Source organism: Haliotis rubra, unplaced genomic scaffold (genome assembly GCF_003918875.1).
Source record: "Haliotis rubra isolate DU_JTF1 unplaced genomic scaffold, ASM391887v1 Scf391, whole genome shotgun sequence".
Taxonomy (NCBI): Eukaryota; Metazoa; Mollusca; class Gastropoda; order Lepetellida; family Haliotidae; genus Haliotis; species Haliotis rubra.
Window position 1 is genome coordinate 827357 of NW_025767070.1, and position 20633 is coordinate 847989.

General features: G+C 38.4%; 1 protein-coding gene across 5 annotated transcripts in view; it reads left to right on the forward strand.

Moving 5' to 3' along the window:
* The window catches only part of LOC124286789, a 61540-nt gene that overhangs the window by 26196 nt on the left and 14711 nt on the right, over positions 1–20633 (forward strand). The window contains exons 2-4 of one of the 5 annotated variants that reach the window (XM_046723222.1): positions 17413–18037; positions 19194–19385; positions 20431–20533. The exons of the other annotated variants lie outside the window; for them this stretch is intronic. Coding sequence (XP_046579178.1) covers positions 17413–18037; positions 19194–19385; positions 20431–20533 — 920 coding nt within the window. The remainder of the gene's footprint in view (positions 1–17412; positions 18038–19193; positions 19386–20430; positions 20534–20633) is intronic. 5 annotated transcript variants of the gene reach the window in all.

Below are 20633 nucleotides of genomic sequence, written 5' to 3' on the forward strand. Positions count from 1 at the left end.
TTTTACCACGACAAGAAACATTAAAATCACCCACGAAAAGTGATCCGTCAACTGAATCATTTAACACCCTTGAAAGGCTGTTTATTTTATTACTAAATATGGTTACAGACAAAATACTGCCTTTTGGGACACCCTGATCCTGATTATAATGATCAGACATGGTTGATCCCACTTGGACTTGAAATTGCCTGTCTGTGAAAAAACTGAGATATAAAAAGAGGTAAACGACCCCTTAAACCAAAATCATATACATCTTTTAGAATGCCGTGCTTCCAGGTAGTATCGTAGGCTTTCTCCAAATCAAAGAAAATTGATACTAGATTTAGTTGCATTCGCATTCATGACATAGGATTCCAATCGTACTAAATGATCAATAGTGCTACGATTTTTCCGGAAACCACATTGTATATTTGTAATTAAGTTATTGGTTTCAAGATACCAAATTAATCTGTTATTTACCATTCGTTCCATGGTTTTACAGACGCAGCTGGTTAAAGATATCGGCCGGTAATTTGATGGATCTGTGTGATCCCGGCAGGTTTTGGAATGGGTACTACAATTGCATTACGCAACGAAGGAGGAAAATTCCCAGATGTCCATATTTGGTCAAATATATCTAAAAGGGTGATCAGACATGGTTCAGGCAAGAATTCAGTAGCTGATAATGTATATTGTCATCACCCGCTGCGGTGAGCTTGCTCAAGAGCTGTATGTAGCCCATGTAATGAAAATCCTTCATTATAATCTTCACCGTTATTTGATTCAAAATTAAGGTTTGTCTTTTCCTGTTGTTTCTGATACCTCTGAAACTCAGGAACATAATTTTCCGATGAAGAATTTTTGGCAAGAGTTTCGCCAATTTTATTAGCAATTTTAGATTTGTCAGTAATTAAATTATCACCATCTCTAAGATGGTGAACAGCAGATTTTGAACCTTTGCCTTTTATTCTCTGAACCATGTTCCATACCTTAGACATCGGTGTGCGTGTATTAATTTTGGAGACATAGTTCCTCCAAGAATGCCGTTTGTTTTGTTTAAAGGTACGACGTGCCTTCGCATTTAGTATTTTAAATATATTTAAGTTATAGACAGTCGGGTGATGTCGAAATAATTCTCTGCCTTTTTCCTAGCTTTTCTAGCCTGTTTACAGTCTGCATTAAACCACGGCTTCCGTACACGTGGAGTTATAGAGGATTGTGGTATACACTTTGCAGCTATTTCATTTACAACGTCAGAAAATGCCTGAATTTGATCAGCTATATCACTGAAACATTCGGGTCTTAGTTTGGATGTGCATAAAGTTTAAACAAGGACCAATCTGCCTTATAAAAAATCCATCTTGTGTAAGAAGGAACATCAGATGGAGAAATTTCTGATAGGAGAGTTGGAAAGTGGTCACTTCCTCAAAGGTCATCGTGGACTGACCAATCAAATTCATGAAGTAGATTAGAGTCTGCAAGAGACAAATCCAGAGAAGAGTAGGTGCAGGTTGTAGAATGCAGATACGTGCTTCAGTCATCATTGTATATACACAGGTCATTATTTGATATAAAATCTTCTAGTAATTTACCTTTAGTGTTAGTATTTGTACCACCCAAGAGTGGGTTATGGCCATTAAGATCACCCATTACAATGCACGGCTTCGGAAGTTGATCATAGAGAAATTGAAGATCAGACTGGTGGAGTGTTGAAGAAGGCGGAATATACAGAGAACATAATGTAAAGGCAACGTGAAGAGTAAGTCTCACTGCAACAGCTTGGAGATAAGTTGTAAGAGTTGCATCGTACTGACGTAAATTAAAAGTATCTGTCTGTTTCAGATACGTTTCCTGCAGACAGAATGCTCGTGGTGCAAAATCTTGGACTAAAAGCTGCAATTCATTAAAATTAGCCCTTAACCCTCTACAATTCCACTGTACTATATTTTGTGAATGATTCATGATTTGGGTGCATTTATTGGTGATCTACCACGCCTTGATTCAGAAGGTGATAAACTCCCTGTCCGATGATGGATAAGTTCGGATGTATCCATATCTTCGAGAGACCCAAACTTGTTAAAAAGCTGGAACTCATCTTTAGCGAGTCTATCGCTTTGGTTGATTCTATTTAGCTTTTGGTTTCCTTTCACAGTTTGTGTAACTTGAGTTCCATGTATATGTTTTTGATTGACACGAATCTGATTTGTATTTTGAATGAACGTTTGTACCGGAGGACTTTGTTTTATCTAGTTGAGTCTTTGGACATGCGGAATCCTTCTGTGAAGAAGGCATAGACTGAGGTTGAGATGACGTCACTGTAGCTCGTAACACTTCTGCAGTATGTGTAGCAGATTGTCCTCGTGTCAACAATTCTTGATTTGGGTTGGGGTTCAGCAGAAGTAGATTTTATCCATGGCATCTGTGTCTGACATTTAACTGAGACTGTGGTCGTGAGTGGTCTTTACATAGCGGAAGCATAAGAGTCATTTTGGGTAAACAGATGGAACAAGTTTCTTAGCTTCAGCATAGCTGATGTTTTGTGAATGTTGTATTTTCAATTCCATTTCCCTCTTCCATACCGGGCAATCTTTTGAAGAAGAGGAAAGCTTACCTGAACAATTGACACATTTTTAAAAGTTGTTTGTACAGTCTTCTGTGACATGAGATTGCTCCCAACAATGAGCACAAGTTAGAGGCTTTGAGCAAGAATTTATCCCATGACCAAACTTCTGGCATTTAAAGCACCTCAGTGGATTTGGAATATACAATTCAACTTGAAGATTGCAATACCCGGCTTTGATTGTTTTTGGTGCCGTTGGAGAGACAAATGAGAACAAATATGTGTTAGTTGGAACCACTTCGAATTATGACGCCTCGTAAAACGTTTCACGTACGTAACACTTTGATCTTTGAGTTCAAGCATGATGTCAAGCTCCGTCATGTCCTCCAAAAGATGATTTCGATCCCTGACTATGCCTTTACTTGAATTCAGTGTACGATGGATTGACACTGAAACAGGGAATCCAGCCAGCGTATCAATTGACAGCAGGTTAGTTGCTTGTTGTCGTTTACTACATTCTATGAGTAACGACCCAGATCTCATTCGCTTGATATTTATAGCGTCTCCTGCAATATCATACACTGCTTTAGAAACAGCAAACGGACTGAGTTTAATTGTTTTTTTATCTGGAGATTCTATCACTAGATATCTTGGCCAGTAGTCTACCTGTTTTAATGGTCTATAACTATCATTTGTGCTTTGATCATTATCAAGCTGACGGGTTTTTTTCTCAGGGGGGTTTCAAGTTCCATGTTAATGTATAAAAGATTCATCATCCAAGCTCCCGACCCACCATGGAGTATCATAAAAGACGATGCTACATACAAGTGGACCTCCGACTTGCAGCACCAAGGATACTGGGATAATATACTCCAGCAGAAAGATTAAACAATTCATCTGTCTACTGGGCATAAGACTCTAGGCAAAGGAAATAGGACATATTTTGAAAAATCGAATGGTATTTTCACGGGTTTATTTGGGGTGGTACAAACAAAATGAGCCAAGACCTAAAGTCAAAATATAGTTCATAATATAATATATGAAGATCAAGTCGATCAAAAGACTATTCACAGCAAAAGGATTATGGCAGCACATAACATTTGAATCATTATCGCCTTTTGGGGACATTGATCTATTTAATTTTCAAGGAGAAAAACTACTATTATACTCCAAAAACATTAAAAATTATTTTTGGAAAGATGTCTTAGTATGTTACTCTTGTATTACTAGAAGACTTTATTTGTCTACCAATTTTGAACTTTGTACCATTTGGTGACATAGGCTTGTTTGTCTCGTGGTGTAGAAAAGGAATGAAAAATATGCGGGACATCATATCAATTACAGGTGATTTTAAACCTTTTGAAATACTAAAAGAAGATTTTAATCTCCATGAAACATACCTTCTCTACTTCAGATATTTTTAAATACATACCTAAACAATACCTTAATTTTCTTAAGGCTACACCTATTGTTGATGAATTAGTTACAAGAAACTGTATTATTCTTATACAAGTATGTAACTCGGCTGATTGTAAATTTGTTTACTCACAGCTGTGTGACAATCATGGAATATCATTAGATAATCTTCAACATAGATGGGAATCCAAGCTTAATACTACTCTATCAGAGAATTATCTCACCGAGTGTTTTGCCATGATAAATACTACCACTATAGAAAATACGGCTAGGAACTTCCAGTTTAAATTGATGCACAGAATAGTTTCAACAAAGTCATTTCTATGTAAAATAGGTATTAATCACGGTAATCTCTGTACTTTTTGTGGCCAAGAAATAAAAACTCTTGAGCGCTTATTCTTTTTATGTGAGAAAACTAAACATCTTATCTCTCAGTTTACAAGCTGGTACAATTCCAAGACTGGCGCTTGCCTCAATATCGATATTACTAAGTTTCTACCTGGGGACCCTGAAGCAAGTGTATTAGTTAATCATATTTTCATTATCACTATGGAATATATTAATAAAGTAAGATATACCTCCGCAGAATTAAATTTTGATCAACTCTTCTACCTCATATAAAAACACTACCATTTGGAAAAATATATTTTCGGGGAACGCCACTCTGACTTTAAAACAAAATGGTTATGTCTCTTTCAAGACGACTAAATTTCAGATTAGCATGGTGAGTTTCTCTCTTCTGCACCCTCACCTCTTACTTTCCCCTACCTGTCACTTTCCCTTACCTCTCTCTTTCCCTATCCTCTTTATTTTTTTCTCTTTTTCTCTTCTTTTTTTCATCTCAAGTTATTAATAACGGCATCAAAAATTCATCAACTGTAACATGCGTTATGTTATCTGCATTACCTTGATGAAATGTAAAATACCATGTACCGTTATTAGTAATAAAAAACAAAGAAACAAAAAACTAATGTTAAACATATTTTATTTATGGTTTTGGCTATGCGTGGGTCAGTCAGGATATTGGACTCACTGATAATTTAAAGCAATCCTGCAATACTTCCATTGAAAATTCACACAAAACTATTTATTATTGTTAGTATAAAACCCTATTAGATGTAGAAAAATACTTAAATTTGTTTAAATGTGAGATCTGCCCTTTCAAAATTCAGATGTGGAAATGTAAACTTAGCAATAGAGACTGGGAGATATGAAAATATTGCTTCTAATGAAAGATTTTGTTTATTTGGAAATCAAAAGGTATTAATGTTGTTGAAGATGAGTGGCATATTTTGTATATCTGTGAATGTTTTTTCTGATGCTCGACATAAATATATAGTGAAATATTTTAGTCAACCTCCTGTAATAAATAACTTTATAAATATTATGCAATCTACCAATGTTGATGTGATTAAGAATGTTTGTCTATTTTTATATAACGTACAACTTAAAATTAAGAGCAGAGCTTGTTTATAACTCTATGTGTACCATTCATGTGATGTGTGACTTTTTACTGAATAAAACTTCTGTCTGTTAGTCTGTCTGTTTTGCGGCCGGACGGTAAGTTTTAAAAAGTAGCACGCCCTATGGTCGGGCTGTTATTGTGTGATGTATCCAATACAATCAATTTTAATGTACGTTGTAAACTCTATAGACTAAGGCTTAGTCTCTGAATATATATAATTTGGATAGTAACAAACAAGCCCATTTATATTGAAAAGGAGCCCTAGGGAGACCAGAGATTCAGAGACTAAGCACATCTGCATTGGGGTTACACGTGCTGGGGTCATTACCAATTAGAAGTCACATCATACAACCATCAGATAACGCTATAAGTGAAAGGCATATTTATTGGTCCTCCTGTTAAGCCCTGTCCTATCTCCATGCTGTCATCACCTCATGTGGGCCAGTCAAGTGCCCCTACTGCCTAACATTTTACTGTTGGGAAACTTGCAGCCCACAATGTCACTTGGGCACTAGATGACCAAGGTGCAAGATCTGTGTGGAACACCAACCAAATTATTTATGAATTTGAACTTATCTCCAAATTTAAAAGTTTCCATTTGTATGATATGCGAAGAGGATATAGATAACCACCTTTTTTTAAACAAACTGTTCAATGGAAGTTAAAAGGCCAGCATCTGTCTTACGCTTGAAGATGTTCTGGGTATTTCTAGATACAAGATCATCCTCACTAGATTTCATCTTGCATGCCTCAATCACATCACGAAGGTAAACAGATTTAATTCCGAGATGCTGTGCCTTTAGAATTTGGTTCTTCATGAGAAGGCGACTAACGGGGTCGGGTGGTCAGGCTTGCTGACTTGGTTGACACATGTCATCGTATCCCAATTGCGTAGATGGTCACACTGTTGACCACTGGATTGTCTGGTCCAGACTCGACTTATTTACAGACCGCCGCCATATATGGAATATTACTGAATGCAGTGTAAACCCAAACTCACTCAATCACTTACTCTTCATGAGTGCTAGGTCCCTGCCATTTGTTTTACGGTTGAACAATTAGATAAAAAGAGATACTAAAAACACACCATAGTTTCACACGGTAAGAGTTCCTCCCGTTCCCCCATCCCAAATAATATGTATAAATATTCTAGAATTATAACGAAACTTAATGCAACAATTACTAGAGAACACACAAAATGATTAAAAGCCCAAAATTTAGGTTAGGCTAAGGTTTAGGTTTAGGTTGAAGTTTAGGTTTAGATTTGGGGGAACAGAAGGAACTCTTTCCTTTCACACAATAATCTTATATCAGGAATAAGAAAAATAACCCTTGTTTTAATTACAATTAAATCCTTAACCGCATTTACAATTGGGCTGCTATGTGTGGACCCAAATCAGACAATGAAACAATACTTTTTTACAACATTACATTCAGGAGGAACCTTTCCCCAAGATTTTGCTTGATTTGTCTCTTCAAGACCAGAAACTGTGCACAAGGCCTCCACTATAGCTTCATGTCACCCAATGTGCTTGTTAATTAAGAGTTGACAGATGAAAATGTGAGGCAAGATTCCAGGCCACTGGTGAGGATGTTGGTCCAGCCAGCCATGGTAGTTAGATATGATTACTTTGTAATCCGACCCCCAAAGTGAGTTAGTTTTCTTGCAGATGTTAACAGACCCTGAACCTGAGGAAATCTAGACTTGCTTTATTTAGGGCTTTAGCACTGCAGAGAGGGCTTGGCAGTAGGGAAATTAATGTGGTTCAGGGACTGTGAGACAGACTATAAACTCTAAGTTAGTGTAAGTTACTCTATTCTTCCTTATTCTGACATAATAATCTGATTTTGATTATGATGAATAATGAATAATCCATGTTGACTGAAACAGATTTGGACATGCACCAGTATGTTATTATTCTGACAATAATCTGATATCATTATAATAATCTGAAGTCCATTTCTGGTATCCCCGGCCGTGATATTGCTGGAATATTGCTAACAGCGGCATAAAACCATACTCAATCACTCACTCCTTTAACACATATGACTCCCACCCCACAAGTGAATATTTAATTATCGCCAGTGTAGCCCATTCTCGGGTATCTGGTATGCTGAATATAAAACTGTTCATTTTTCATATATGACTACATTCAATGTGCACGCGTTGGTGATCCCCAGCACCTCTTTTACGTGTACATTATTAATAAAGGTTTTGCAGACATTTTTATATATGTATTTTTACAAACATAATGATAACATGCTCATAACAGATGTTTATACAATGTTAGATAATGTTACATTGATGTTTACCTATAGATGCAGGTTGAAGTGTAAAAACGGATTGACGTACATTGGACAACATCAACGTACCTTCCTCAAATACTGCTACATATAAGATCTGGAAGCCAGAAGCCATCCACATCTGTCCAACTATCCACAAAAATCAAGGTTATAACACCCCAATGGCCTACAATTTGCTCATCAGTAAACAATTGAATCACACATTCACTGTTCATTGTACAGATACATATCTTAATACTTCTCGTCGCATTCAATAAATCTATCCATTTCAATCACTGTACTGTTCTACTATTCTTCAGAATAACACACAGGTTGTCAATAGGTCTCGTGAGTTCAGAAGTAGCAGTTTTAACTTTCACAGTTCGCACTAAGTCCCTTCTGTCTCTGAAAACGTCAGTGACACGACCTAGTGCTCATGCATTACGTGGTGAACTGTCCATGACAAGCACAATATTTCCAACTTGAATGTTTTTCTTGTTAGTGTTCCATTTTCTCTTTCCTGCAATAAGGGGAGGTATTCTCTGCTCCATCTTTTCCAGAATATATCTGCTAGATATTGTACTTGTTTCCATCTGCGCTGGCTGTACACATCATCTTTAGAAAATGTGCCAATGGGCATCGTCTCACCAGAACTCAAATACAGAAGGTGATTCGGCGTTATGGGTATCAGATCATTAGGACTGCATGGCACATCTGTAATGGCCTTCCATTCACTATGGCTTCAACTTCACAGAAAAGTGTATTTAGAGATTCATCATCTAACTTTATGACCTGCTCATGCACCAGTGAGTAATGATTTTGCGTACAGTTCGTATCATTCTTTCCCAAATACCACCATAGTGTGAAGCTGCTGGAGGGCTGAAATGCCATTTAATACCTTCGTTTACCAATGCTGAAGTTAACTTTGATTGATTGAAGCTGGAGAGTGCTTCACGAAGCTCCCGTTCACTACCAACTAGATTGGTACCATTGTCAGATCGAATACTCTTGGGTGGACCACGCCTGGCAATAAACCTCCTGATGGCATTTATGCATGAATCAGTATCCAAAGTGCTTGCTACTTCCAGATGAATAGCCCGAATAGCCATACAGGTGAAAAGCACACCATACCTTTTGACACGGCTTCTACCACGCTTGACTTGAAATGCGCCGAAGTAGTCAATACCAACATTGGTGAAAGGGGGCATGTCTGGCTTTAACCGGTTCAACTCAAGATCGTATACTTGAAGACCATTTTCTGTTGACCAGCAGGGGCTTGATACTTACGACAAATGACACATTTTGCAAGCTGTGATTTGATGATAGATCTGGCTCCAATTATCCAGAACCTCTGCCTGAGATGGGCCAGAACAGCATTCTTTCCAAGATGTCCAACTGCCTTGTGAGCATCATTAACTATAAGGTTAGACAGATGACAGTTCTTTTGGCAAAACTATTGGGTGCTTTGATTCAAAGTTGATCTTGGATTTCTCAAGGCGTCCGCCCACTCGGATAACATCATTTTCGAGAAATGGATCAAGCTTATATAAGGCACTGGTCTTTCTTACTGTCTTACCTGAGAGTGAGAAATTCTTTTCTCTCAAGATTTCAAGATCCTTTGAGAAGTGTTGACACTGACAGTTTTGAATCAGTAATTTTTCAGCACTCTGAAGCACATCAGTAGACATCTGATAATTGTCAAAGTCATCTTTGCATTCATCGTTATTACGCGAATTCTTCTGTCGAAGTTCTCTTTTCAATTTTTTCCAGCTAGAATAGTGGTCCACAAGTCTGTTGAAAACACCATTGTCTAGATGTAAAGTAGCATAATTTACAGACTGCTTTACTTCAGGGTCATTTTCCATGGAAGTACTCGGCAAGATGTCTGACTGAGGCCAATCAGCTTCAGGCTGCCAAAGAAACCTTGGTCCATTAAACCAACAGTTCATCTGCCTTTGATTGCCAAGATTTATACCCCTTGAAGCATAGTCTGCAGGATTTGACTTTGTGTCAACGAATCTCCACTGATGTACAGCTGTAGCTTCAAGTATTACAGCAATGCGGTTAGCCATACATGTTTTGAAACGTGAAGTTGTGCTTGAGATGTATCTTAAGACAGACATACTGTCTGTCCAAAATATGGTGTCATGTATGTGATACTGAAGCTCCTGAGTGATCATGCCAGACAGTCGTACAGCAAGGGCAGCTGCCGTGAGTTCCATTCTAGGAATGGTTATCTTCTTCAGTGGGGCAACTCTAGACTTGGCCATAACCAAGACACAATGAACCATGTTAACTTCATTCAAGAGGCGGAGATAAGCCGCGACTCCATATCCAACATCACTGGCGTCAGAGAAAAGATGTAGCTGGCATGATAGCACCTTGCCAAATTCCTTAGGCTTGTAAGAACGTGGAATATGGATTTCCTCTAATCTAGGTAAGTTCTGTTGCCATAGTTGCCACTTTCCTCGTGAAGCATCATCTATTTCTTGATCCCATGCATATTGTTTCATCTGAAGGCATTGCAACAACTGTTTTGCATGGAGCACAAATGGAGTTATGAAACCCAAAGGATCATATATGCTGCTAACTATGGAAAGGATACCTCTTTTTGTGTTTGGTTTTTGTTTACTTTGAATTTAAAATCCAATGGTGTCAGACTCTACAAACCAAAACACGCCCAAAGCGCTTTCACTTGGGAGGTCTCCACAGTCAAGGTTCAACTGTTTCACATCTTTAGCTCTTTCTTCTGATGGAATAGATTTCATCACATCATGACTATTACTTATCCACTTGGTAAGTCTAAATCCGCAATTGTGACATAAGTCTGTTACTTCTTTGACAACACGTACAGCCTGTTTCATCTTGAACAGTAGCAAGATAATCATCCACGTAAAAGTTCTTTATCATCTTTGTAATGTCAGGGTCATATTCATCTTTATGATCCTTAGCTGCTTGTTGCAGTGCAAAGGTAGCACAGCTTGATGATGGCACAGCTCCAAAAAGGTGGACAAGCATCCTGTAAACTTGTGGTTCCTGTGCATAATCACCATCTGGCCACCAGTAAAATCTCAAAAAGTCACAGTCCTCTCTTGGCACTCTCATTTGATAATACATAGCTTGTATATCTCCCATCACAGCAATGTTTTCTTGACGGAATCTTAGCGGCATCCCAAGTAGGTTGTTGGTGAGGTTCAGACATTGTAGGAACATGCTGTTTAGAGAAACACCCTGGTAACCAGCTGTGCAATCAAAGACCACTCTAATCTTCTCAGGTTTACGTGGGTGATACACTCCATGGTGAGCGATGTACCATACCTTCCCTGGGGTACCATGAATTTCACTGACCGGTACTTTCTCAGCATATCCTTTATCAGGTATGTCTTTCATGAATACCTTATAGTCTTCATGGAATTTCTTATGCTTGGATAATTTCTTCTTTAGACCATTTAGTCTATGCAATGCTTGTGCTGAATTGTCAGGCATTACAACATTCTCTCTTCTGAAAGGCAGCTTGATTTCATAGTGACCTTCTTGCTTGTTAATGGACTTTGATACAGCAATGATGAACTCTTTATCTTCTTGTGACATTTCATTTTTGTCATCGATGTTCCTTTCTGGAAAATCAAAGTTCATACTTTCTTTCACCAAGTTTTTTGTCAAGTCTACTTATTTCTTCAGCATTCTTGAAGGTAATTTCCGTTTTCATAGATGGGAAACGATTTCCTTCTTCCAGCTTTTGAGCATGACATTCCCAAGAACTCAACCCAACTGAGTTCGAGAAGCATGAGGACTACATTGTGGACTCGTTTGAATCTCGAGTGGAGAATAGGCATCAGGTACATTGGATCCAATCAAAAGCTCAACTTTGGCATCAATTTCTGGTACTCTGATATCAGCTAGATGAGGCCAATGTGATGCATCAAAGTACGTGGGTATGTGCTTGTTAGATACAGGTATATGCTCCCTTGAGTACACTGTCTGTAAAGATATGACATTCTTCAACTCAAGATCGTATACTTGAAGACAATTTACTGCTTGAACTATTGATGTATGTGGATGTCCCATAGTGTCAATGGTAATTTCCATCTTCTTTCCACTACATCCAAGCCTGTTCATAAGATCTTCTGAGCAGAAAAACACGGTGCTTTCTGGATCCAAGAAAGCATATGTTATCCCAACAGTAAGCCATTTCTACATCCTACCTTAACAGGTATGATAGCAAGAGTACTTTCATAGTTACCGGCCTCCTAAGAGGTACCTGGAATGTTAGTTAATTCAGAACAGGCACTGATAAACTTCACCTCTGTGTTCCGGTCAACATGAAGAATGGACTGATGGTTCCCACCACAATGTGAACAAACAACCTTCTGGACACAACCCTTACTCATGTGCCCTCTATTTAAGCAGGGGCGGTGGGGTAGCCTAGTGGTTAAAGCGTTGGCTCGTCACGCCGAAGACCCGGGTTCGATTCCCCACATGGGCACAATGTGTTAAGCCCATTTCTGGTGTCGCCCGCCGTGATATTGCGCTGGAATATTGCTAAAAGCGGCGTAAAACTAAACTCAGTCAGTCAGTCTATTTAAGCATCTGAAGCAGAGTCCTTTTGATTGCAGAAACGACAATCTTTCCATGTCAGGCTTTGAAATAATCCTTTTACAGTGACCAACTGAATGAGTTAGATCATCACAGTAAATACATGGTCCTTGCTCACTCTGGGTTCTGACAGGTGTTGCAACATGCGCAACAGAAGGTGGTTTCAGAAGATTCCTAGAGGGCTTGCTTGGTCCTAGCACATCAGTACCGAACGAAGGCTTTATTGATGTAGCTGCAGGTTTTCTTACAGGTGGTTTACTCTTTTCTTCTGCCTTTAATGCATCCTTACCAAACATGGGATCTGTAGCTTTCTTAGCTTCACGCTTGACGAAGCTAACAAGGTCCTGGAAATCAACCGATCTTCCAGAATCTCTTACATGCAAGACATTATTTCTCCACTTTTCATGATAGAAATACGGCAATTTCATGACTAGCTTCCTCAGGTTATCAAGATATTCAAGGATTTTGACAGCGGTGATAGTACTCACAGCATTCAAGCATTCTTGTAAGAAGATAGCATACTCGTCAAGAGATTTTGGATTGTCTGTTCTAATGTGAGGCCAACTAAGAGCACGTTTAACTAGAGCAGAAGTTACAACCTCCTCATTGCCATATTGGTCTTCCAACTCCAACCAAACTGCCCTATAACCTCTTCTTGCATCCAAATAACTATATCCCTTAACTATTTTGAGAGCCTCTCCTGTTGTAAATTGTTCCAAGTAACTCATCATCTCATCAACTGAATCAGAATCTCTACTATTTTTATCTGGAATTGTCTCTTGAATCTTTGATATTCAAGTGGATCTCCAGCAAACCTCTGAATGTCAGGTGGAGGTTTACGTAACTGCTGTACCACAGAATATATTACACCAATGTCACCATGAGTAACATCGTCTTGACCATCAGTACAGATGTTCACTGGCTTATGAACAATTTGCGTCTTGTCAATCGGCTGATTAATATCCTTGGATTCTCCTGAGGTCGCTCCAACAGGCTGTTCCTTTTCTGTTTAAATGTGAGGTATGTTAATGTCAGTGTGCTGTTGTGATTGCTGTTCGTCAGACCCATAACATTCAAATTGATCATAGTTATGGTCCTGAAGAATTCTACACCTAGCATCGGATATTTCCATTTGAGTCTTAAGTTCCAGTTCCTCTTCTTTCACTTTTACTTTCAACTGGGCAATTTCAAGTTTCTGCTTCTCAATGTTAAGCTCCTGCTTCTCCATGTTAAGCTCCTGCTTCTCTTTAAGTGCGTTTACTTTGGCTTGTAACTCAGCCTTTATCTGCATTTCCCGTATCTGGGCAGAAGATATACTTGATCGTGTTGAACATGTGCCTTGAGAACAAACAGACCTCTTCTTTGATGAAATAACACTTGTCCTGATACCATCATCAATATCCCGTTGTATTGAGCCATACAGCATGAAGAAATGCTCAAATGTGGACTTCAAAGCTGTTAATGTAATATCTTGTAACCTGCATGTATCATCAAAGTCAGAACCTTAACCATCGCACAGCAGCCTGGAGTACTCGCTACGAATTTCGAACAATCCACTATACAATTTTAACCATTTTGCATATTTAACACGTATCTGTTCAACCTGGTCCTTTGTCAGACAGTCTCTTGTCATTTCAGGTTTAACCTGATCATAATTCCTCAATAGCTGATTATAAACACTATTCATATGGCATATGCTAAACCTCTTTCAGTCATTTTTCTTGTTATTTTTTCAGTATTCATATCTTCAACATTTTCTTCTTCACTACTCATTCTAACGTCTAACAATGCCAATGCTGTAATAACCAAGTGGCTTGTTTCTTTAATGCTTTATTCTTGTCTTCTTATTTCTTGATAGATTTCTTGATACAAGTTCAGTTAAATGCAGACTGACTGAAAGAGATCAAAATCTCTCTTACTTTTAACATATGAAAATTCAATGTTAACCAGCTTCACTTAAATGGAACTCCACAGCATATGAACATAAAGCTTAAATATGGTAAGGTGAACTAACATGGTGACATACTCAACACATGGGGAAAACAAGTGACTGTGCTCAGAATAGATATCACAGAACTACTGAAACCTTAACATACTAAATATATATATATATATATATATATATATATATATATATATATATATATAAAGCATTACTGCATTTAAGGTAACCACTTTATGTCTGAGTCAAAAGTGTAAGTGGCTTACCATTGTTTTAGACCTCAAAAGCTTGTGGACTTGGTGACTTGACCATGTGCATGCTGAGAGCACATGGCATGATATACATGACCCATGGCATTTACCTCCCCTTAACAGATATGGAAGGGTAACTTATAGACTGGTGTATCAAAAACATAGAATCTTAAATGAAAAATGAATTAAATTATGAACTTGAGTGAAAAGGGAATGATACAAATTTGGAACTTAAGGAAACGAAAAATGATTCTCTCTTTTTGAGTAATTAGTTGACTTTGGCCACAATTAGCTAAGATGGCTACACCACGGATTTGTGTCCAATGAAACTTTTCTTGAAGGCAACATTTAAAAATCCTTGTTTAAAGGAATGCAAAGGAAATAGTATTGACCTAATGACTTAATGATGATTGCATAGTAAAAATCACCTCCTATCGCAATACTCACTGTACTACAAGCATGTATTATTTAGACAGGATTTTAGCATCATGAATAATTCAATTATATTTGTTTCATAGAAAGTTTATTTATCGTCTATTATTATAATTATTAAAGCAACATTTCGGTCAGTTGAAATCACATTTGGTTATGAGTAATTAAAAGAAGTACGTATGTTCATATGTTTGTCGGCAAAGTCGATGTGTTATCATATTACTGAAGATCCTATCAGAGCGTATGAAATCCTAAAAGTGCGTCAAGAAAGAGGAAAATATACAAAACGTTCAACGATCATGAAGATCTATACGATATTTGGTTCGCGTCGGATCGGCCTAATCGTGGCCTAATCGTAGACTAGTGTAAACGCAGCATAAAAGAGAACATTAGCATAATAGCGTTAATCTCGACCTCGACCAAAGTAGTAGTTCATAAGGACCTGGTGGCTTATAGATGTAATGTTAGGTCGGAGACGCACAACCATTGATTACTGCGCTTTGTACGCGTGCGTGTGTGCGTGCATGTGTGCGTGCGTGTGTTTGTGTGTATACTTACATATACAGGAGCACAGCAGCCGCTAGGGCCAGGAGGACATACTGTGGAACATCTACAATCCCCAGGATGTCCATATTGAAGTGTTGAGTGGACAGTGTTGCTGCTTGTAACACCTATACAGTCCGGCCAACTATATGTAGGAACCCACAATGCCAAACTCATGTTTTATGTACGTGTTGAAAATCTATATTTGCAAAACTGCAGTCGGTGCTTAATTAAGTTCTTTGTCTATATATCCAGAAAATATCCCTCTTCTGGCGCTTAGTGAGCTACAGTTCTTCTCCATGGCTCTATTTTCTAAAATATAATTTGACTGAAAACATTTAAGAATAAAACAATCGTATAATACACAACGGCGGGTCTGAAGGTTTCACTTCGTATCATAAAGGATCAAAGCACTTGCTTCTTCGGAGACATACAGAAACACAGGAGGGGCCATGTGAATGCAAGTTCATTTCAAACCCCAATAATTTATTTATATGCAAAATTACCCATCCACAGATTACAGTTTACAAACTGTTGCAGTCATTATTAGAATCCATACTCAAATTTTACACTTCTTTCAATTTTCAATTACATAACAAAATCCCTGAGAATGTTATTTTCCCCCCTCGCGTTATATTAACTTGTACCATACATAGTATTCAGTCAACCTTATCACTAAAGTCATATCGTTTTAATCATATTATTATAATTATGCTATTTAATCGTCGTTTGTTTTCTGCCTTAAAATAATCGTAATTATCCTTAGAAAGTATTAAATTTGGCATCTTAGAAAAAGAAATACAGTTCGCTCTACCACCATGTATAGTGTAATAAAGCACACTTTCGCCCTGAACTATTATAACGTTAAAGCACTCGGAAGCAAGCGTCCTCGTACTTTAACAATAATAGTTCAGGGCGAAAGTGTGTTTTATTACACTATACATGGTGGTAGAGCGAACTGTATTTCTTAAATAACGCCATGCACAGCAATAACACCGTGTACGGCAATAAAACCCTGTACAGCAATAACACCATATACAGCAATAACACCCTGTACGGCAATATAACCACATAAAGTACCAGCAATAGCACCATGCGCGGCAATAGCACCATGTCCTGCAATAACACCGTGTACACCAATAACACCATATACAGCAATAATACCATTTGCAGCAATAACACCGCATATGCAATAACACCATGTATAGCAATAACACCACGTACAGCAATAACACCATGTACAGCAATAACACCATGTACAGAAATAACACCGTGTACAGAAATAACACTATTTACGGCAATAACACCGTGTACAGCAATAACACCATGTACAGCAATAACACCATATACAGCAATAACACTGTATGCAGCAATAACACTTTGTACAGCAATAACACCACATACAGCAATAACATCGTGTACGGCAATAACACTATGTGTAACAATAACAACATTTACAGCAATAACAATATGTACGGCAATAACACTATGTACAGTCACGTATATGCCGGTTACTTAATAATTATCTAGATCGGACAACCCAGTTACTGACATAATGATGGGAAAGGTAAATTTTGAACAGAGAATGCCAAGGTGTATACAAAGAAAGAAATATCTTTACACCTTTATTCTGAATTTCCATAGTACATAGTTATCTACGGTTTCCTAAGTCAATTATCATTTTCTTTGTTTCGGGTACATTTAAAAGCAAAAACCATTCCTGGCACCATTTAGTACAACTGGTAATTTCTGTTCTATAACTGGTTTCTGAATCTCGAGAGAACAGAGAGCTGCATCGTCAGCAGAGTTAATTGTACCAACGTTGGCAGTAATGTGTATGCAGGGTAAATAATTTGGAGAAACATGCTGCAGTATTCATGGAGAAGTTTTCTCATCTAAGGCATATGCATAACTGTAATTGTCTGTTTTCTGTTCGGAACTTCAGATATCGTCAAATATCTTAAAGATGACATGTACGAGTATTATCCAATTGGAAACACGAAATCTGTGGATGTCACCCATGGATGCCAGGTGGCCCAGGAGTGTAATATTTTGCTGCTTGGATGTGGCGACATCAGGCACGTCCTTCACACCATGCACGTACTACACGAAGATGGCACGACAAAGGCAAAGAACCAGGCAATAAACTTTCACATCAATGACATCGAAGATGGCATCTTGGCACAAGATTTAATCTTACTCTACCTTGTTAAAACCATGAATCCATCAAATACTGACGATCTGAAGACTCTGTGGGCAGTTTGGTACGACGTGTTACTGTCAACGGAACACCTACAGAAGCTGAAAGAGGTGATGGAAGAATTATCAGATCTCAAATCAGGCACAAATGGAATATACTTTGGAAATGGAAAGACAGAACTGAAAATAAAACATGCTCTCCAGTCATGGTTGGAATTTGAAATTTCAGGTGGACAGACAATCGATAAACGAGCCAACTATCTAAAAGCGATGTACGGTAATTTCTTTCCTGAAACATCAGTGCAGAGAGTTTCCTCAAGGCTCGTCGCCCAAAGTAACCGATTGGACACCACAGAACGTTTGAAAGACAGGTATTAGACGTTTCAAAATCATCAGTCATCATCACTTTTGCTGAGGTCTGAGAAAAGGATGATGACAATAATTATTATATTTCTTAATTGAGAGCTTAATTTATCATCCCATGCCCATGTCCTTGTGTGTCAAGTAATAAACTGTTAAGACCATGCATGGTCTCGGAATTTCTCCACTGCTGTCACCGAGCGAGCAGGAGCTGGAGACGCCACAGTTGAGGATGCCCAAGTCATATTTTGTTACGCAGAAAAATGTAGCTTCATACTAAGTGTTGTTGCCATTATCAACGAGAGTGTTGTTCTCCCATGCCTTTGACGTCACACCAAGCCATTCATGATGATTTTGAGCAACGCTAGCTTCACTAAAACGTCCTCATGGCTGCCTGTAGACCTTTGCGGGACAATATAGAGCAAGTTTTATGGATAACAACTTCTTTATTTCGTGAGTGCGACGTTTCGATACAGATTCTTGTACCGTTGTCAAGCAAGAGTGATGACTCTTGCTTGACAACGGTACAAGAATGTGTTTGTGTTCAAAATGTGGAGATTATTAGTGTATGAGACAGAAGCCAAGAAGCTGGGATTGGTCAAGTGAAATTGGCTGAACCTTTTATACCTGATTTTGAATGGACGGATACATGAAAGAAGAATGCCTGCTGAATGGGAGAATGTTTGTATTATACTATAAGTGCTGAGTGACATCGCTTGTGGAGCGACGTGCAGAGAGACAATGTGCAACTACAATATATTGTACATCTCAACTTCTAAAATGCCACTCAAACAAGTTTGCGGGATAGTCAGAGTTGATTCAAATGAAATCTGTACTCATCTGTTAGTGTGTCAGTATTGTCTTCTGGACCTCAGATGCTATCTACTACAGACAATGTGAGCCTGACATCGACATGGAATATAGTTGCTCGGACCGCTAAATGTTGAGGCTGAATGTCCACACAACCGGTTGCATGCAGTTCTGTGCCCAATTGGTCTCAAACCAGAGCTTATGATGCGCCAAACAAATATGGTTGATGTGTCGACGTGACGTCACACGTGGACTGCCTTCCCTGTGGAAGGTCAAAAGTGTTCCCCTGCTGTAGATTAAGTCCAGAAAAAAATATTTCGGTGACCTGTAGTTATAAACTTTCCCAATTATTTTCAGATACCAACAAGAAGTTCGTGAATATATCACAAGTGGCGTGTCGAGGGCTAATTCAACAGCAATGACCTCTGAAAGAGTACTGGATATATTCCATGGCAACGTAACATTTTTCAGACCAGGATGTGATGATTGGAAAGTAGAGGACAACAGCTGTCCTTTTATGTGCTATGACGTGGAACTACAGCTGGACAGGTAGGATCAGTGAATTTACAGATAACCATTAATCAGGCACAACCCACTTTTTAATATGAGGCTTATGAAAGCACCACATGTGTATGCTTTGAAATCCAAATTATGCGTATTTAAATGGTAACTGTTACAAAAACAAAACTGAAATTTGGCATTTGCAGTGTTTGAATAATGTATAAAAACGCAAATGACAGAAAATATGGCCACCAATCTGATTGACAAACACCAATAGAGCGAATAACAACTTCTCGTCATACTGACAATCAAGTCTCAAATTCTCTTCATCGGAATCCGTCGGTATCCTGTGCTCTTGAGTATCCCAAGAATTGAAATGAGATCCAACTTGCAGTCATACGTAACGCAACCCCATCCCATCCCTGAGCCACCAACACAGGGTTCAGTGGCATAGATCATCTTCTGGAGATATATCTGGTATACGTCTCCATCAGTGACAACAGCCGTCAGTAACGGAGAAAGTTCCGGTTTTCTCGGAGCCTGCGTCACGCTTGATATCCCGGCCTGTAGCTATCTGGGAGGAAGGGACGTCTGATCAGAGAGAGTAGAGCAGTCTGCGGCCTTCTACGGATAGTTGTTCTTCATCATCGAATTGCCTTGCCAGACGAAGTAGGACTCTACCATGACTGTCCCTTACTTCACCTTTTGCCTCGCGCTTACCATCGTGTATTTTCTAAAAGTTTATATCTTGCCATGTCAAGAAAAGTAATTTTTTAGAACTGTCTTCTTTAAATCAGCTAAGAAAACTGCAGTGCACATACTACAGTTATGGTTCCCGAGAACCCGAATGCGTTTGGCGCTTTGGCAACTCGTGGATATGTATCCCATAGCTTTAAAGATATTTTGTGAAGCATGTGCTTTGAGCATGTTGGGATATGATCGCCTGTTTGGAACAAACATTTTAACTGTTCCTTGGATTATGTTGGTACTTAATTAATGATCTTACAGATATCATTTTTTGCAAATGTATTGACGGGTCAGCGTCATTTATATTTGCATACCTTTGAATAAATATAAACACCTTTTTTTCAAGATACAATGGTGGAGATACCACAATGTGCTCTTTATTTCTTGAAATATTGAGGAAATGGGTGATGAGCTACCAAGCTACATTAAAATCCGGATGTACTACCAGGGCACGTATAGTACGGGGAGAAAACAAGACGAAAGTAGTTACTGAGTTTCATATAATGCATGGTTGAATCAAAATGTTCCATTCCCTTAAATCGCAACATG